At 42.6% G+C, this 20,034-nt stretch overlaps 2 protein-coding genes across 2 annotated transcripts in view; one reads left to right on the forward strand and one right to left on the reverse strand.

Annotated features, from left to right (window-relative positions):
• Positions 1-5,783, forward strand: part of Lrtm1 (leucine rich repeats and transmembrane domains 1) — a 9,647-nt gene extending 3,864 nt beyond the window's left edge. Inside the window, exon 3 of the mRNA XM_048801009.1 lies at positions 5,187-5,783. Coding sequence (XP_048656966.1) covers positions 5,187-5,620 — 434 coding nt within the window. The 3' untranslated portion in view covers positions 5,621-5,783. The remainder of the gene's footprint in view (positions 1-5,186) is intronic.
• Cacna2d3 (calcium voltage-gated channel auxiliary subunit alpha2delta 3) overlaps positions 1-20,034 on the reverse strand; it is a gene marked incomplete at its 5' end in the record, with an annotated part of 864,940 nt that overhangs the window by 139,039 nt on the left and 705,867 nt on the right. The gene's annotated exons all lie outside the window — the stretch shown is intronic.

Below are 20,034 nucleotides of genomic sequence, written 5' to 3' on the forward strand. Positions count from 1 at the left end.
GGCGGGGTGGGGGGGGGGCGGGGGCGCTGCTATGGAAATGACCCAAGGGTTAGCAAACCACAGCCCTAAGGCCAGATCCAGTCCCTCTTCTCTTTGTGTAAATGCAGTTTTGTCAGCCAACATCCATGTCTATTCATCACATACTGAGCAGCTGTTTTGCACTCTAAGGGCAAGTTTAAGTGGTCATGACAGACTGTTTGGTAAAGCTGATATTTATTATCTGGCTCTTAATAGAAGTTTGGCAAATCCCTGTTATCAATGGGAAACAGAGGCCCAGAGAGGTTCCGTGATTTGCCCAAGATCACAGAGCAGAAGCACAGAGGAAAACAGAAAGCCTGACTTTGGTTCTTGGCCCTACATTCTTTCCTGTACCCCATAGTGCGTCTCTGAACATCATTCATTGATTCCCACACTTGAATGCTTTTTATATCCCAGGCACCATTCTGGGCTCTGAGAAAAGGGCCGTGAACAAGAATATTGTTCCCTAGTGCTCAGTGTCACTCTAGTATCTAGAGTATGTAGAGTAGTATGAATGGATGTTAATTAAGACCATGAGTAACGATGCATGCTCAGGTGGCAGTGCTAAGACGACAATGAGGCAGGGGAAGCAGAGGGAGCAAGAGGGGAGGGGGCCCCCTTTTAGACTGAATGGGCAGGGAAGTCCTTTCCAAGGAGGTGACATGGGTGAAAAGAATCAAAACAAGGAGGAATGAGCCAGGAGATGACTAGGCGAAGGACATCAAGTTTGGTGACAAAAGGAGAACCAGAGAGTTGCTAGAACAGAGGCAGGCTGTGGCAGAGGGGACAGAGAGGAGGCAACGCATGTCCTCAGAGACCATGTCATGCAGGACTGTGCAGAGCAGACCTCGGGCCTGGGATTTTATTTTAGGTCAGATGGAAAGCCCTTGCATTTTATTCAGGGGAACAATATGATCTGATTACAACTTAAAAGGTTACTCTGGTGAGTCTAGTAAAAGCAATCCAAAAGCTGCAGAAGAAGAGCCAGAGAGATTTAAAAGAGAAGATGAATCATGTTAGCCAGGGAGAGGATGATAGTGACCCCAAACAGAGTGGTAAGAAGGCAAGGCTTTGGGAGACACCTGGAATATTAAACTGCTAGCAATGGCTAATGAGGAGGAGTGGCAGATGAAGAAAAGAGTCTAAGGATGGGAAATTCTATTTCATTTGTCGTGCAGGAATAGCCAAAGAAATGGTGATGCCTTTAGCAAATTGGGAGTGGGGGAAGTGAGGAAGGGGGAGGCATAGAGTCAAGAGTTGGTTTGGGGGCATGTTGGAGACACCCATTCCAAATCCAAGGGGAGCTGGGTCAGGGGTTGTAGATTTGAGCCCATTGCTCAAGAAAATATGACATGAATTAAAGAATCAATAGCATCTGGATTGCACAGATGAAGGCAACTTAGAAAACAGCTCGAGTTCAAATATACAATACCGAATTAAGAAGCATCTCAACAGTAAAATAACAAATCACATCTCAGTCACCAGCCAACATTCCAGTTAACTGACAACAGGAGCTATAGCATGTGCCAATCTCCTTCTGATAGGATGTTTCAAATGCAACTAATTACAGCTGGGGGTAAGGAGCTTGAGCTATTGTATTCTGGATTAAATCGTAGGCATATACCAGACCATCACACAAAAGACTTTTCATCAAAGAAGAATATTTCTTGATTAGACCAGAGTTCCCAGGCCAGGGATGTTAGAAGCAATGTGGGATGGGATGAAGTTCTCCTTACTCAACCACAAAACTTGCTGGTGGTCTTTGGGAAAATTAATATTGTTCCCTAGTGCTCAGTGTCACCAGATGAAAAGTGATAGTATCAAGGCCCATGATGATCCTCAGAAGCAGTGAGGCAGTTCACCCTCCCTCGTGACAGAGCACAGGATTATAGATATCAGCCTTGTGTCAGAGGAAGGAAAAATCATTTGGGGGCACCGGAAATCTGGATGTCCCAAAATAACTAGAAAAAAATCCATATTGATACTAAATATGAAAGTCATATAATGAATGCATTGAATAAAGGCAAAATAAAGGAATAGATATTAATCAATATCCTTATAAACCAAAGCAATCCCAGAGGTGTTAATTGATTTAACAGACATCCCCAAACTTCAGTCATTTATACAAGAAAATGTCTGTTGCTCACTCATTTTAGGGTTCAAGAGAACTGGGGACAGGGTCTGCCTTCCATGCATTGTTCAGGGATATAAGCCCCTCTTAGGTTGCGATGTGGCCAACTTCACCACACAATCTCCAACACCACCACCTAAAGGGGACAAAACCCACGTAAGACCATGCTGGAGATGTCATCTCCTGGAAATGGCATTCATGGGTTCCATTAGGTGGAACTCAGTCACTTGGCCCCAAAATGACCCCAAAGAGTACGGGCCTAAGGGCAAAAGAGGTATGTTGGTGAATACTTAACCATATCTCCTCCACAAAAACGTGCACATAGATTCTACATTGACTATTCCTCTTTATTTACGAGTAAGCAAACCATCTTGATGCTTATCACTAACTTTATTAAACACTGACTCTAGACTAGGTATGGTGCAAAATACTTGACATGGTTTATCCAACTGAACCCACAGAGCAATCATGGGAAGCGAATTTCATTATTCTCCCCGTCTCTCACTTTTCAGAAGCACAGGTGGAGGCACGGTATGGTCAAAGACCTTTTGGGGTTGTATAACTAAGTCATGTGCAGATTTGAGATCTGAATCCAATTTTTTCCAAGACAGAGGTTGAGAGCCACTAGTGGTCAGGTGGGGGACAGTGTGCTCATGGCAAGCTGGAGCTTCTTGCATTGTCAACTTATATAAATCTAGAAGCGGGTAAGCTCCTCGTGCTGTAGTCAGCAGAGTTGTCTCTGATGTCATGGCCTCTGAGATAGGGGTGGCAGGGTGCGAGGGAGATCCTGGCTGGGGATATAGCTGCACAGGAGGCCATGTAGCTGTTGGGAGTCACGGCTCCTTCCACAGTCCTAGGCTCTAGTCTATGTATTCCCTTGCCTCTGTGTCCCAAGATGTGGATCCCATTCTAACACTGAACATTGAGAAGACTGAAGCTAGAGAAAGCCAGTTGTGGAATCATTAAATAAATCACCTTGGTCTAGGTATAGGTTAGCTGATGGAATTGCTCTTGGCAGGAGACCGTCGTCCCCTGGTGGAAGTATCAGTGCTCTTTGGCCAGGTTAAATGTACTTAGTACTTCTCAGAACCCTGCTCTTCATTTCTCTCTCTCTCTGGCCTTCTTCCTCGCAACAAACTCCCAGGGAGAGACTCTAATGGCCAGGTGCACAGAAATGCAATGATCTATATGGCAAGACTTCAATGACAGTGCAGCTGGATGACACCTTGGGCGGCTACCCCGTACCTCTGGCCTCCCGAGAACCAACAGCTTGGAAAAAGAAGAAATTCCTCTTTTACCTTTTTAGCTTTAGAGTCTCAACTCTTGCCTCAAGGGATCACAGAAGAAGCCAGGGGGGCGGGGCTAGAGACATCCTGGCGGTAGGTGATTCAGGTTTAAGCAATGGCAGCAGAAAGGGCACAGGCTGAATTTTGCCATTGCCACCCACCCTGATGTGCCTGGGCCACGTGACAACTCTTGCACTGTGGAGTGGTCCTATGTACTTACAGGGCCACTTAGGGCTTGCATTAAAAGGCTTAGGTAGGATGGATAGGAAAGCATTCCCAAACTCTGAAGGGCTGTGTGATGGCAGGTGCTAATAAGTTGAAGTAATGACCTCCATGTGTGTAGGTCTGCCATAATTTCACAATCCACCAACCATCTGTGGGAAGAATCTTCCATCTAATTTGGCTAAGAGAGTCCTCCCGGGAGAGGTGTTTATAGCAGGCTGGGAGAACTGAGTCACAGATCACAGGAGAGTTTTGCCCCATCCAAGGACTTTATGAGGATTCTCCTGCCCACTGCCCTGGCCTCACGATTCTCCAGAGAGGAGGAAGTAGAGCAGGACAGTGAGAGGGGTGGGGGAAACTTGAGAATGATGGGCAAGGACTGAGTTTAGATGTTGATTGGTCTGCTCAGGACCTGCATGAGTTTGCTTAAGAATTTCCTCTCCTAGCGGAGCGTAAGGACCCATCTGTGCTTTGTAAACTAACAAGTCGGATACAAATCTGATGCTTTTACGGCAGAGAATTTCGTCAAAAAAGTTCTTTTTCAGTAAATCAGTGATCAACCTCGTCCAGAAGGAAGTGTGTGAACCCAGCGCTCTCTCTAGAGAATTCCTGAGCAATGGAACCCCCCCCCCCCCNGAACAATATTCTTGTTCACGGCCCTTTTCTCAGAGCCCAGAATGGTGCCTGGGATATAAAAAGCATTCAAGTGTGGGAATCAATAAATGATGTTCAGAGACGCACTATGGGGTACAGGAAAGAATGTAGGGCCAAGAACCAAAGTCAGAAGTCTACACACCCGAGGAAATCAACTGCCTCATGGGGAATGGAAAGTGCACTTAATAACCCTTTGGAAGATCCGGTACTCAAAGTAGTAAACTGTTTCGAGGCCTGAGGAGACAGGTTAATTATACTTAATCCCACGAACGAAACCAATCGTATTGGCAAATTCCGAGATACACAAAGCACTGCAAGGACCTTGCCACCACTGCCCTTGGCATCACTGAGGACAGTTGGGAGACACCTGGCATCTCAGTGATCAACACACAGCATCATAACAATGCACATTTGTTCTGTGTGTTTTTTTTTTTTTTTTAAGGTTTATAATAGGAATCTGGCACAAAAGATTTCTTGTGTGGCAGGGCTTGGGGCTTGTTAGGGGCTTGGCCGCAGGAATGCCGAGGGCTATGGCACCCTTGGTGTCGGCCCTGGGAGTCCCTTCTTGTCAGCCTTGGAATTGTCTTTCCCCGTCAGCATTTATATGATGTAAAGGTGACTTGGCTTCTGATGAGTTCTGGGTCATATGTAATTGCCAATTTAGTGTGTGGCATTTTTAGCATTTAGCTAATTTAGAAATCCTAAAATCATAAAGTATGATTGTTAAAATCTTTGACTCTGGGAAAAAAAAAGTTTATAAAGATACTTTATAAATTCCATCTGCCTACCTTTTTTTTTTTTTTTTTTAAGCTAAAGATTTTGGACCACAGTTGTATCTGGGTTCTGTTATCATTCTCTGCTTTTGTTTTTTAAAGGGGGAGTAATGGATGGTGTCATCTGCGGGTCACCTGATATGTGGAAGGGGAAGGATCTCCTTAGGATTCCTCACGAGCTGTACCAGCCCTGTCCTCTTCCTGTTCCACATCTGGTGCCCTCACAGGGTCAGCAGCATGGCACTGCCCACCGGGAGGTCCCCAAGCCTCCTGAGAACCGGATCTCTGGGGAGCGAGACCCTGTGATGTGTGAGGTCAAACCCAAGCCAAGGCCCACCAACCTGCGCCACGCCGTGGCCACCGTTGTCATCACGGGGGTTGTATGTGGAATCGTGTGTCTCATGATGTTGGTGGCTGCCATCTATGGCTGCACCTATGCGGCTATTACAGCCCAGGGCCATCGGGGCCCCTTGGCTCAAACCAGTGACTCTGGGAAGATGGGAGGAAAAGAGGTATTTGACCACTCACTGGCCTGAGAGCTTTCATCTCAAAGAGGATTGATCGCTGTAGACCAGGTGTCCGAGTGAGCTGATGTGTTCACTGTTACGGTCTGATTTTACTTTTTCCAACAGAAACAGTAAGATGTGTTTGTAAAAAAAAAAATATATGTATATATATATATTCCTGGGAAGAAATTTAGGTTGGAAATTTTAAAAATACCATAGATGAAATAGAGATGATACTTGTACTCTGTGTCTGCAAAGTTATGACGGTGATTCTAGGCATTGGAAGACCATGCACACAGAAAGGGAAGATACCATCTCTTTCAGGTGCCCTTCCCTGGATTAAGTTGCTTTTGCAGAGCAAAAAAAAAAATTCCAACATGTGAGCCAGTCAGCATTCCTAGGAGCTTTAGGGTCCACTGGAGAACTGCCCAAGTCTGAGTGCTTGGGACGAGGCTGGTGATCCTACCCGAGGGGCACTGAATGCCTCTATAATTCAAGTTCATGCTAGATCGGCGGATACTTTTAGATGTTGTGTATGTTATACATTTAATGGGAGCGTCTGTTGGTTGCGAATTTCGTAGCTTGCCACAAGAGTCAGATTATATTTAATTTTCTAAATCAGAAAACCATTTGGGGCTTTGTAGGGAGATGCAGAGGAAGAGGAGGGTTCCACATCTGGGTAATGCGACGCAGGCCCAGAGTCTGGGGAAGTTTCTTTTCTTTTTTTTTTTTGGATGCAAAGGTAAAGAACACATAAGCAAATTCAGGGCAGAGATTACCAGAAGGCCCTATCCACCAGGAGACTAGAAGCTTCCATTTATAACTCTCACAGCAGGAATGAATTTAGGTTAGTCAGAAAGCGAGGGCAGTGACTTTTGTGTATCTGCATCTGCCTGCGTGGTGCACGGAGGGCACAGGCTTGCACAACCACACCCGTGCACAGACAGGACTCGAATGCATCTCTTCCCTCCCTAATGAAATGCAGCCCCGTCAGGGTGGGAGCCAGCAGCTCTTGATCACCACCCAGACTGTCTCTCAACACTCTGGGATAGGAAGTCAGAAGGAAGTCTTGAAGAGAGTGGGAATTTCCAAGAGGCTCCAGATAAGTGGTGGCAGCCACCCTGAACATTATTTAGGCCGTGGCTTCAAAAATAAAATAAAATAAAATAAAATAAAATCAGGTATAAGGCTGGCTTAGCCCACAGAAGTGGTCCTGAAGAACTGCATGCAATGTGAATTTTTGTAAATTGAATCATCATTTTAATGCAGTAGGGGACCTCGCTATTTAAAGGAACCTTTCATGGAATCTTTCTGTAATGGAAATAATTGGCTCCAGATTTATGCCTTTTGTATATTTGCATTTTCTCCATGCTAGGTTTTCTTAAAGTGAAATGTACCTGTTCTCTCTCAGCTCCTACTTAGAGTCACATTTTAGGAGTAAGTTTATTTTACACAGGGAAAAGAGTGCAGAGGAATTAGGGACATGTTAAAGGCAGAAAACGGCATATATATATATATATATATATATGGCAAGCAGTCCCTGCAGAGGCCATGACAGACATTGATAATCAATCCCAGCACTCCTCCCAGCTGAGCCCCAATGCGCCACAGATGGTTTCTTAAGACAGCACTGTAGGCAACCAGAACTAATCAATTGGAATTGGTTCAAAGGATAAAGCACATTTGCCATTCAGAATACTGGCTCTACATTCACTCCTTAAGGCCATGTAAAAATTAGTTTGGATCCTAAGTCCACAGTCCATTCCTTAGCTGGAATGTGATGGAAGATTTGCATATGAGCAGGATGGACAGACAGATATAGCCCCAGTCTTGCCGGACAGTGCCAAGAAGACAGGGAAACAGATGGATGAACCTACCGTATCATATGTGCAGGGGTCACGGGATGAATCTGTAATCAACTCAGAGGCAATCTACAACTGCCCCTGGTGTGCTCTATCTAGTATGAGCCCTGCTTACCCTCAAGCTAAAGATGGGCCATCTTTTGAAGCAGCGATTTTGCTGGTAGAAAACTTTTAAACTGGGATGGTAAGGGTTTTTATATTTTTTTTCTTTATCTGAATATTAAGATAAACCTTGCGAGACCCTGTCTCAAAATAAAAAATAAAAAGGGCTGGGGATGTGGCTCAATGATTAAGTGCCCCTGGGTTCAATCTCACCAGCAGGGAAGACCTGCTGTTGCCCGGGCTCTATCCCACGTTGTGGCATCTCCTCTCCACTTTGCCATATGCCAGCCATTCCAGTGGGCAAGACTGAGCACCCTGCTGTAAGCATACAGCAACTTCTTTCCAAGTAAAGAAAAAAAGAAAAACAACAAAAAGACTGTCTTTTCATTGTCCTGGACTGTAAATTCTTAGCCAATCTGAGAAAGGAAGTTTAGAAGATCTTTTTATTCCTCATTCCAATTCTTACCAATGTTATAAGAGCTAATGCTGCATATCAGGCATGGTGTAAAGTGGTTCTTGTCAACATTCTACATGGAATCCTGACACCCACTCTATGAGATACTCGAATAGATACCACACAAGCTGGAACTACTGAGGCCAATAATGTGTGCTTCTTCTAACTGTGGTGACTGAAGACTGGAAGCATACTGTGCCCTGCCCAAGGTTTGGTGACACTGTCTATCCCCTCCCTCACAGAGAACTTCTGCAGAAAACCCTAAACATAGCTAGCATCCTCACATGTCAACACCCCTATTCTATTCAATTTCTAAGTACAGATGATAACTCAGGCAAGCTGACTTCCAGCTTTACAGATAGTCTTTAAGGAAAAAAAAAAAAAAGGATGTACATTCTGATTTCTATCTTTTGCCTACCATCACCACAAACAGCAGTTGGCAAGGAAAATAATTACTTACCCTGAAATGTCAACAGCTTCTCAGCACAGAAAAAAATATAAATCAAATTGTTTAGATTAACAAATGCAGAGTTATCATTTGTTAATATGAGAAATGAAATGTTTTAACTGTAAAAATCATTGCAGATGAAAGACCCAATTTGCAGGGTATTCTGCAAGAACCACAAATTATCTTTCACAACCACTGTAGCTCATGAGGGGTAATTTGCAAACGCCTCATAGATTATTTTCAGCTGTTTATTGCTGCTGTCCTATTCATAGATTCCCCTATAAAAATGTCTGTCCATCATAGGGCCATGCTGAAGGTACATTGAGGACAAAATTCATAATTCTTGTTGGTTATTTCCGAGAAAGCCACATAAAATATCATTTTTCATCATATTTAGTAGAACAGCATGACTATAGACAGGTTATTTTTTTGCTTTGCCGGAGATCAAAAATTCATAAACAGATATTATAGCTGTCCGCAGTGATGCATAGAGGGAGGGTGGCAGGGAGGCAAGCTGCCAGAGAGACTCTGGAGCAAAAGATCTAACATCAAATCCTTATCTGAAAAGCTTTTATAATGAAGGCCAATTGCCCTGACCCTGCAGGAAGAATCTCGTGCTTCTGTTCATAAAATGCCAGTGGGTGACTGAAGGTCTTATTTTTCCTTACAAAAAAAAATGTTGGTCGTGGGTTTGTTCCTGAAGCTTGATGAAACCTCAAATCTCATTGCTTAAATCAACCAAGTACCCATGAAAAACAGACACCTTTGTCTTAGACCTTAAATATCCAAAGAAGTAGCTAAATCAATTTCCAAAATAATCTGTCTGCAGCACACATTCATATAATTATACAACAGCTGCTAGAAACCTATAACTTTCTATTGTAGGTCAGGAAATTACTGTTTCCAGTTTGGTAAAACCCATCCGTGTGTTCACTGCTAAATGTTATTGACTGAAGTCTACCAGAAACTCATATTCCAAACCCACCTGGCATTGCTGGTCTGTTTTCCCTTTTGATGGAAATGCTTTATTTTTTTTTTTTAATGGGCAAATTGCAATGAGGCCTCAAAGAAACCCTTGTCCCATTCAGAGAAGATAACCTATCCATAACCTATCACCCTCTTTTTGCATCCTTGGCCGGACTGGGCACACCTACTTTCACTCTAATGATATTGAATATACATTTAGATGGATAAGATGTCCAGCCCACAAAACTCAAATCAAGAAGACCCGAGGGGGTGGGGGGAAATCAAAGGATTTAGAAGCAAAGAAAAGCATTAAAGAACATTGAGCCCAGGCCTGGAAAATTTCAAAATACCAGCCACCAGACTCTCTCTCTCTCCATTACAGGCATTGCTAATAGATCATGGCAAACTTATCTGCTGAGCCTCAATAAGGCCTCAGAATCCTTTAAAATCTGTTTTCCAGGTACCCACGACCCATCAGCTGGGGTTGACATGAGAGATTAAACCTATTTGCTACCCCGATACAGTCCAGTGCCCTTATTTTACAGATAGGAAATAGAAGCAGGAAAAAGGAAAGGAACTTTTCAAAAGTCACACACATAAATTAATTGTATGCCTGATAAACTCAGTTGCAGAAGCATGGGGTTTAGCATGAATGATACAACCTGCCTTAGCCAGCTTTTCTGCTGCTACAACAAAAAAATGCAACTAGAAAAATTGTAAAGGAGGAAAAGTTTATTTGAGGGCTCATGGTCTCAGAGGTCTCAGTCCATAGACAGCCAGCTCCATTCTTCAGGGCTCGAGGTGAGGCAGAACATCATGGCGGAGAGTGTGGTGGAGAGGAGAGGCTCACATGGTGATCAGAAAGCAGAGAGAGACAGAGAGACTCCAATCTTTATATAAAAATATATATATATCCCAAAGCCATGCCCCCAAAGATCCATCTCCTCCAGCCACACCCCACCTGCCTCCAGTTACCATTCAGTTAATCCCACTGGCATTTAATTCACTCATTGGGTTCAGGTTCTCGTAACCCAATCATTTCTCCTCCATACCCTCCTGCATTGTCTCACACATGAGCTTCTGGGGGACACCTCACATCCAAACCCTAACACAACCTGATGCCCACCATCCTTCATTCATTCCGTAGAGAACTGCAATTATCTAGACTATGACATTATTATGCTAATTATTAGGATAATGACAATTGCAGCATAACCTTCAACCTTTATCGAGCACCCAATTTTGTGCCAGGTGTTTTCTAAGCATAATAATTGATTTTCTGTTGGCCTGATGTTGGCCAAGACTTGTGGGTATTTTACTGCCATGTTACAGGAGAAAGGACATGGTCAGAAAGCTCGGGTCATTTACCTAAAGTCACACCACCAGTAAATGGTAGAGTAGGAATTTGGATTCCGGTCTTCCCAGGTCCAAAACCTGGACACTTTTCAGGATGTCTGAAGAACTCAGAGTGAGGATCCTTTCCTGGCACTGCCAACACTTACCACAAAACATGGCAGAGAAAAGGAACCTGGCCACCAACCAGTATGTCACTGCCATCAACTCTGGTTCCACCATTAATAGGAGGACAGCCAAAGGGGTCAAGGCAAAATGGAAAACTGGGCCTTTCACCGCCTGTGACTTGGATGGGCTGGAAGAGACACTCTTAGAAGGGAAGGGAAGAGACCCAAACTCTCTTGTGTTATTTGAGAAAATGACAAAATTAGACTTCAGATGAAGATGCTAGCCAATTAGTAGGAATTTTCATTGCTTTTAATATAATGAAATGCCTTAGACAGGCAACTTTACAAAGAAAATAGTTTCACTAGACTCACAATTTTAGAGGCTGGAAGTCCAAATACCATGGCACAGGCTCTAGTGAGGGTCTCCCTCTGGCTGCACCACCTCACAGTGGATGGAAATGTTGGGAGGGTGTGTGTGAGCAAGACAGGAAGCCATAGAGCCTGGGTGGGGATGGGGAGCAGGCTCAGGCTTTGGGAACAATCCTCTTGTGAAAATAACCAGGTCCCAGGTACCTTTCAACAGATGAATGAATAAAGAAAATGTGGTATATGTACACAATGGAATATTATTCAACCATAAAGAAGAATGAAATTGTGGCATTTGCTGGTAGATGGATAGAGTTGGAAACTATTATGCTAAGTGAAATAAACCAGTCTCCAAATAAATTATATTAGAATAAGTTATACTCTGTATATGTATGTCAAAATATACTCTCATGTATATGTAAAAAGAACAAATTAAAAAAAAAAACGGGTCCTATGAGAAGTGCCTTAATCTCTTCTGATGGCACGATTCGAGTGACCTAAAATCCTCCCAGTAGGGTTCCCTGTAAAAGGTCCCACCCACCTCCCAGCAGCACCACCCTGGGGACCAAGCTTCCCACACATGAACTCTGGGGACACACAATAGCCATTTCATAGCACCTCCTGTTGCTTCCAAGAAATGAAAACGACAGACTATTTTGATTCATCTGAGTCATCAGACAACACAGCAACAGGAGGTAGCGACCCCAAACCCATCCTGTAGTACTGCACTGATGGAAGCCATCTGATCATTGGACACTTGATTAGTGGCTGTACATATCAACTAACCCGCCACCTTAATCCCTCCAAGAGATCCTATAGAGGAAGCCATCTACCCTGCTCCTGGGCAAATCCCCTATATTTTAAGAACGATTAAACTGGAGAGAAAACTTGGCATCCCCTACAAGAGTGTTAAAAAAAAAAAGAAGGCATACCTGCTCTCAAGATGCAGAGGAAACATGAAAGTAAATTCTATAACATGTCCTAAAACAATTTTTAAAGTTTCTGGTGGAATTTCACGTGCCGTATGTTTGGTGTGCGTATGTGTATATCTTAACATACATTTCACTGGCAAAATCATGTCACATGGCCAAGTTCAGAGTTACTGAGGAGGCACACAGCTCTGGTAGGATGGCACTGTGGGTGGCCTGGCCATGGGCGAGGACATGCAATCCCTTATAGGGACTAAAAGAGTGAATAATTGCAAATAATAAAAAGTAACGAGCTGGGCACAGTGGTGCACACCTGGAATCCAAGCGGCTCAGGAGGTTGAGACAGGAGGATGCGTAAAGACTCAGAGACCCCTATAAATTCCTTTTGAGGAAAACTCAAGACATTCATTGACCGAGGAATGGCTTAAAATGCAGGAGAGAAGGCAAGGAGCAGAAGAATGTGGTGATGGCATAAAGATATCAGTGATCAGCCATAGAATCAGCTAAAGTCAGAGTTAAGTCTCAAGGGTTTGGCTAACATGGTTACAAAACCATGCAGTTGACCATTTAACAAATTTCTAAACACTTGCTGCAATATTTTCTAAATATCAAAGATAAAAGAGTGAAAAATGAAGCACATACCCCACGAAACGGAACATCTAGCCGAGGGAGAAGACAGAGGAATAAAAAGTATATCAGATGGTACAAAAGCAGTAGTGATAGAGAGTGCTGGGGATAGGGTGGAGGAAGAATTCCTATTTTGTATTTGGTGATAGGAAAGGCTTCCCTGAGAAAACATTCGAACAGAGACCTGAAGGAAATGGTGGATCCGGTGGTGAAGATGCTGGCAGGAAAGTGACCCAAAGAAAAGACATAGCAGATGCAAAGGCCCCGAGGTACCAGCAGGTGTAGTGTGTTTAAAGAACAACCAGGAGGCAGTTGCTGTGGCTGAGTGGGCAAAGAGGGAAGTGGAAGGAGATGAGATTAGAGAGTGTCTAGGAGTCATATCATCTGGGATCCTACAGGTTGTAAGAGGTAGCTTTTAAAATGACTTGCAATGATTCCCTTGTTTAATTGCCTCTGCTTGGTGGCAGAGTGGATCCGGTGAATTGCTTCTAACAAAATATAGCAAAACTGATAGAACATATTACTTCCAAGGTTAAGGTACAAAAAGCTGTGGCTTTTTATCTTGCACACCCTGTCTTGCTCATTCCGATGGAAGTCAACTAGCACACTGTGAACTGCCCAGTGGAGACACCCATGTGACAAGATCCCAAGAGGAATCTCTGGCCAGTATCCAGGGAGGAATGGAGATCTTCAACTCAACAACACAGGGATCTGAACCCTGCTGGTAATCTGCATGCCTTTGAATGCACTTCCTTTGTCTGCTGAGCCTTTGGCCCCACCTCCACCAAAGACTCACAGGCCATCCTGGGCCAAACCTTGATTGTGGCCTTTGTGAGCCTGTGTACCCAGCTAAGGTACACCCACACTCCCTGGCTCCTAGAAGCTGTGGGATAGAGAAAGCTTACAGCCTTACACCATTGGCTGTTGGCATAACTTGTTATGCATCGGCAGATAACATATGGTGTGAGAATTTTAGCTTTTAACTCTGAGAAAATTGGGAAGTCAGTAGAAAGATCTAATGGAGGAAAGACACGCCATTACTGGTCTTTTTAATTAATTAATTAATTAATTAATTTTTGGTACCAGGGATTGAACCCCAGGGTGCTTAACCACTGAGCCACATCCTCAGCCCTTTTCCCTAGGAGATGAGTGAAATCACCAAAGGACCCCCAGGAAGGGTGGGCATCAAAATAGGCAAAGAACCAAGAAAGCAATCACCATGGTCAAGCCTTGCTGGTGGACCAAGATAAAATGAGCGCGTGAAGTTCAACTCTGGATTCGTTAGTGTAGAAATTATTGCTGACCTTGTTGAAAGATGTTTCACTGTGGATGAAACAGGATGGCAGTGGGTTTCAGAGAGAATGGAAGAGGGGATGGGAGAGAAGCATACAGCATAAAATAATGATAAAGAACCTAAATAAAATAATGCAATCATAAAATAATTTTGTCTTACAGACCTAACTAGTTAAAATCTGGAGGCTGACAGAAGAAGGACACAGAAGAAAATATACAAAATGATCATGCACTATATTTTCATTCCAAAATTTCTTTTTATTTGTAACTGATTGCCCATTCACCCCTGCCCGAGCTGGGCGAATCAACTGGCCTTGCAGTGGGAATGACATTCAGACATCAATCCCATTCAGATCCGTTCACCCAGAATAGATCCCAGGAGCTCTTGGTGACGCAATGGGAGTAAAAAGCCTTTGATCATCATCGTCCTGGTCCCACCATAACCTGGCCAAAGCATGTTGCATGGGCAACTGTGTCCAGGAATTCAGAGTCAAAGCACTGACGCTCCTACCACAAACTCCACTCGCATATGTCCCCTTTTCCCAGGGAGGTGAAATTAACATCCGCCATTAATCCTCTGCACACCCTTTACTTAGCATGACTCATACGTATTTCCATCTCAACTGAGATCAAAATCCCAACGAGGTCACTAGGAGATTTATTTGGATAAAGGCAGTTAAATAAATCCCCAAATCTCTTATGAGCCATGTTGGAAAACTAAAATCCCATAAACTGTTTTCCACCAAAGCATGTGAGGGCATTTCCAACACTGTACCAACACTGATTACACTGTTCAGAGGTTTATAAACTAGAGGGAAGATTAAGTAAATCGCTGTCTTGACTGACAATGAGAACGTGTATTTTTAGAAAGCTTAGGATCTTTGATTGGGGTTTCTGTGTAACCACACATATGAAAATGTTAGGCACAATTGATGCACAAGTTGTGATACAGGAAACTCTCTTCCACATCCATTTGCATAACCTCTGATTTAAATATGTATTTTAGTTTTATAAGAACAAATCAGGTAAGTGAACAAATCCATGGTATTTTTTTCTGTTTTAAATACACAGAGTGACATATATTTATCTAAATCTTTCTGTAAAGGGCAAGGTAGTAAATATTTTTGCACTGTAGTCTATACGGTTTCGATCCAGTTACTTAGTTTGCCATTTTAGCAGGAAGGCAGAACTAATAGTTGGACAATATGGGTATCACTGCATTCCAAGGCAGCAGAGATCCAACAAGGTACTTATTTCTAGAATATATAAAGAACTCTCACAAATCAACAATAAGACAGATAACCTAACTTAAATATGGCAAAGGATCTGGACAGATATTTCTCTAGAGATCTTATACAAATTGCAAGTGAGTGCATAATAAGATGCACTGCACAGTAAGTCATCAGGGAAATACAAATCATCTCATATCCACAAACATGCTAAAATTAAAAAGGCAGATAATAATAAATTTTGGCAAGGGTGTGGAAGAATTGGAATCTTCATACATTGCAGGTGGATTGTAAAATGGCACAACATGTTGGACAACAGTTTTGCAGTCTTCAAAATATCAAACGCAAAGATACTATAAGAAACTACAATTCCACTCCTAGGGATCTATCCCCTCAAAGTGAAAACATGACCACACAACAACTAGTACATGAATGTTCATGTCAACATTATTAATAATAGTTCAAAGTAGGAACAACCAAATGCCTATCATTTGGTTAAACAAAGTGTATATCTATAAAATGGAATTTTATTTGGCAATAGAAAAAAAAAAGTAGAGATCCATGTTACATGGATGATCCTTGAAAATATTATATTAAGTGAAAGAATTTGGTCATGAAGGGCCACACAGTATATGATTCAAATCATTTATCTGATTATATTAAATCTGGGCAAATACATTGAGAAAGTAGATTTGTGGTCCTGGGGCCAGGGTGAGGTCTCAAGAATGGGAAGGGAGAATGTATATCACGGGTTCTTTTGGGAAAGTTGAAATAGTTCTAAAATTAGATTGTGGTGACGGTTGTCCAACTCTAACACACTATACTAGAAGCCAATGAACTATGTGCTTTAAATTGTTGAATTTTATTGGATATGAAATACATCTTAATAAAACTGTGGGGGGAAGAAAAGGTGGCAGGCTAGATTTGGTCCTGTGGACTGTAGTTTTCTAAACTCTGTTCTCAGGCATTGGTACATGAAAATGTAGTGTGTAGTTTTAATATGAGCCAGGTGCAGTGGCTCATGCCTATAATCCCAGCAGCTAGGGAGGCTGACACAGGAGGATTGTGAGTTCAAAGCCAGCCTCAGCAACTTAGCGAGGCCCTAAGCAACTCAGCAAGACCCTGTCTAAAATAAAATACAAAACAGGGCTGGGGATGTGGCTCAGTGGTTAAGTGCCCATGGGTTCAATCCCTGGTTAAAAAAAGAAGAAGTTTTTTATGAAACATGAAAGGATACTATATGAAGCATGTCAGGATACTATAATGATACTGCCACATATAAAGTTTTATATAGAACAAAGAATTGGGAAAAGCACTGGCGCATGAGTGGAGATGAGTGTGACCCATAGTTATTATTAAAAATTTCTTACCAGCTAGGGATTATTGAGCCACTTGACTGCAAGCATTTACCAGGCACCATCTATACCAGCCCCGTCCTTTGGAATTGATGAGTATTCTTCTCAACAGTAATCAGTGGAATCCCCCCCAAACAGACTGAATTTGGGTGTCAGAGATGCTCCCATACTGGTTAATACCATTCCTTTTCTGGGGTGATGAAATTAATTTCCATCTTCAAAACACTAGGCTGTTAGAAATCCAACTTCAGTACCAGACCGCCTTGATTTACGAATGTGAAAGTTAAGGTCTAGGTGGGGTCAGGAGAGGGACAGGCCCTGTGCTCACTTTAAATACTTAGTTCACATTGACTTTCATGTCCAAATCCCACAACGACCTCAAAAAAGGTGGCTCGACTTGTCAGTTCAGAGACTGCAAGCCATGTGGTAGGAGAACCTGTAGCCCTGAAATTCCGCTACAGATTTTGGACTGGAGGATGTGCTGTGGCTTCTGATGAGGTTTAATAATGGGATGGTGACTCTTTGGAATGAGTGGCCCTGGAGAGCTATCATAGAGGATCCAGTTTCTCAAAACTCTGGGCTATTTTTATTCCTGGAGCAGTAATCCTCCACATTCCCTGGTCACTGGCTACTGTGACTTGCATAGCAGCTGTGTTAATGGCCAGTTCTAACCCTTGATTTCTGTTACAGATATTAAATACAGCCTCATGGGTAACTACATCACGAATCCATTTTCAAAACATTTCCTGTTGTTAGTTCTTTTGGTTTAGATCTGCTCTGGTCTCAACATTATACCCTTTTATCCATTAAAAAAAAAAAGTCAAACACAAAAAGCTTCCTCTCACAGCTGATCATTTAAGGCAAAGACTTGATTTGGATTCCCCACTTTCCCCTGTGTCACCTATCTATGGCCCATCAGCTCTGCTTTTAGATCCTGGTAAATGTCCCCCGAAACCTAAGAGACTCACATTCAGGTCTCGGAGTACTCATCTGGTACATGAACACATGTATGAGGAATCCCATTCCAGATTCATTCGAAGTTTTAGAAAAGCTAGTTCCCTCTTCCTGGAATGATGTTCCCCCAGATATGCATGAGATGGATCCATCTCATCCCTTCGGTTTCAACTCATTCCACTCCATTAGGGAGGCCTTCCCCATGCACCACCCAACTTGGAAAGGTGTTGCCCTGCCACAAACCCATGCACACATGTAGGGACTGAGAGTCCATCTTTCCTGTCTCCCTTGCTAACCACACTTCATCTCTTCATCTTGCTCTGTGTTCTAGGGAGCATTAACCACTACTGAAATGCCTTCCTTCCTCCCATTCATGCCAAACTTGGAGTTGTCTGGATCTCTAGAACAAATGGAGGCTCCCTATTGGTAGCAGGTTGGTCATGCTCAGGGTTCTCAGTGGTGCAGCATCAGCTGAGTGGAAGGATTCTTCCTTGGGCAGCTGTCACTCCAGCCTCTGGGCTTTGGATGGCAACAGCACCCTCATCTTGACATCAACCAACAACCCCCTTAACACACTCCACAGTGCCTTCTGGGGTACTTGTTCAGTGCTGTATGGTCAGCCTTAGGTATGTACTATCCATGAAATATATATTAATTGAATGGTTAATGATGATGCAAAGTTGTTTTTGCTATTAGCCTAAAAGTGGCAACAATGAATTGGAAAATGCCAAGAACTAAAATTTGCCTGTGAGTTTAACCCAGGGTCTCTCAACCTCGCAACTGCTGACATCTTGAACTAGATAATTCTTTGTCATGGGGTCTGTTCTATGACCTGCAGATTGTGTGGCACTGTCCTGATCTCTACCCACTAGATGCCAGTAGCAGTCCTCCTAACCAGTGGTGACAATCAAAAATGTTTCCAGATATTGCCAAATATCTCCAAAGGGCAAAACTGTCTCTGGTTGGAAACCACTCATTTAGTTCATAAGCAGTAATTTTTGTAAAGATAAAATAGTTCCTTGACTCAGATTTAACAAACTAGATGTTTATCCATGCAGACTTGACACATAATTCCTGACACATGTATACCAAATATGTGTGATCTGACCAAAGGAATGTCATCAAGCTGAATGCCTGCCTGTAACACTTTGTCAACATTAGCCACTGAACTCAAAGGCAGGGCCCATGTTAAACACTACACTTAGTTGAAATAGCACGTACCTGACAATGTACGGTCAATGATGTTAATTAATCACTTTCCTAATTAGCTGGTTAAAATGAAATCTTCTCCTTCATTATACTGCCTGAAGTTATGCAAACAAGAGCACATAACTCACATTTTCAAATTTCCCCCCTGAATGGATCCAATATGATCTGTGTGCTTTGCAAAGAAGCAAGTAGACAGATCAGGAACCCCTACACCAAAATTTCACAAAAAGTCATAATGATTTAAAATCAGTGAATTTTTGGCATGTCAATCACAGTTCTGTAAGGCTGTTGGAAAAAGAGCTGTTTCTATAAGAAACTAATGCTCTCATGTCCATAATCTTTCTTCACCCCCTGAGGATGATCAGATTAGCTATTCCAAGCATAACATTAGATGTTCTGAACTCAGAAATGACTTTTAACGACAGAGATAATGCCTGGTTCAACACAGTTGCCATTGGAATGTAATATTAAAAATTATTTTATTCCTTGAAATACCCCCCATATTATTATGTTATGGGCTGAAGTTAAGCTGCTGAGCACATCTCAGAGTTTTAGTCAAGTACAGTATTTCTATGATTGGGTCAGCGAATTTTGTGAGCTTCTGTCCCTGTATATAGCAAGTCACAATGAAGCCAATCCACCCTGAATCAGTCATTTAAATGATATTTCATTCATACTCACCATGCATTAGCCCTTGTACTTGGCACTGGGTATTAAAGGATAATGGAGAGAGTTCTTGACCGTGGAGTTGTTTACAAGTATTTAAAATCAAATTGGAACATCATTAGTTGCCATTTTAGATTCTGATACGTTAAAATGTTCATTTTAAAGCCAATGCCACTAATATGTATCATTTTAAAAATTCAGAAGACTGAACTTTTTTTTTTTAACAGAAGTTGAGATAAGGTATCTTGTGTGAATAAGAGGGAATCTAGAAGGTAAGTCGGTTTCCATGAGTTCCATTCGATTTGTAAAAATCTTATTGAAGGTCAATTCACCAGAGTCCACACATAGAACTGACTACGCTATGAGGGGCAGAAGGTAAAATGAGCAAGATCCTTGACCTTAAGGACCTTCCAGACAGTCATTCAGCTCTTTAATTCACTGGTGCTTTAGAAACACAGCTTTAAAGATAGCTATGTTAGAGACCTGTGTGGGGAAGGAAAGGATATCAGTTTCTGATCCTGGTT

This window comes from Marmota marmota, unplaced genomic scaffold (genome assembly GCF_001458135.2).
Source record: "Marmota marmota marmota unplaced genomic scaffold, marMar, whole genome shotgun sequence".
In the NCBI taxonomy this organism is placed as follows: domain Eukaryota; kingdom Metazoa; phylum Chordata; class Mammalia; order Rodentia; family Sciuridae; genus Marmota; species Marmota marmota.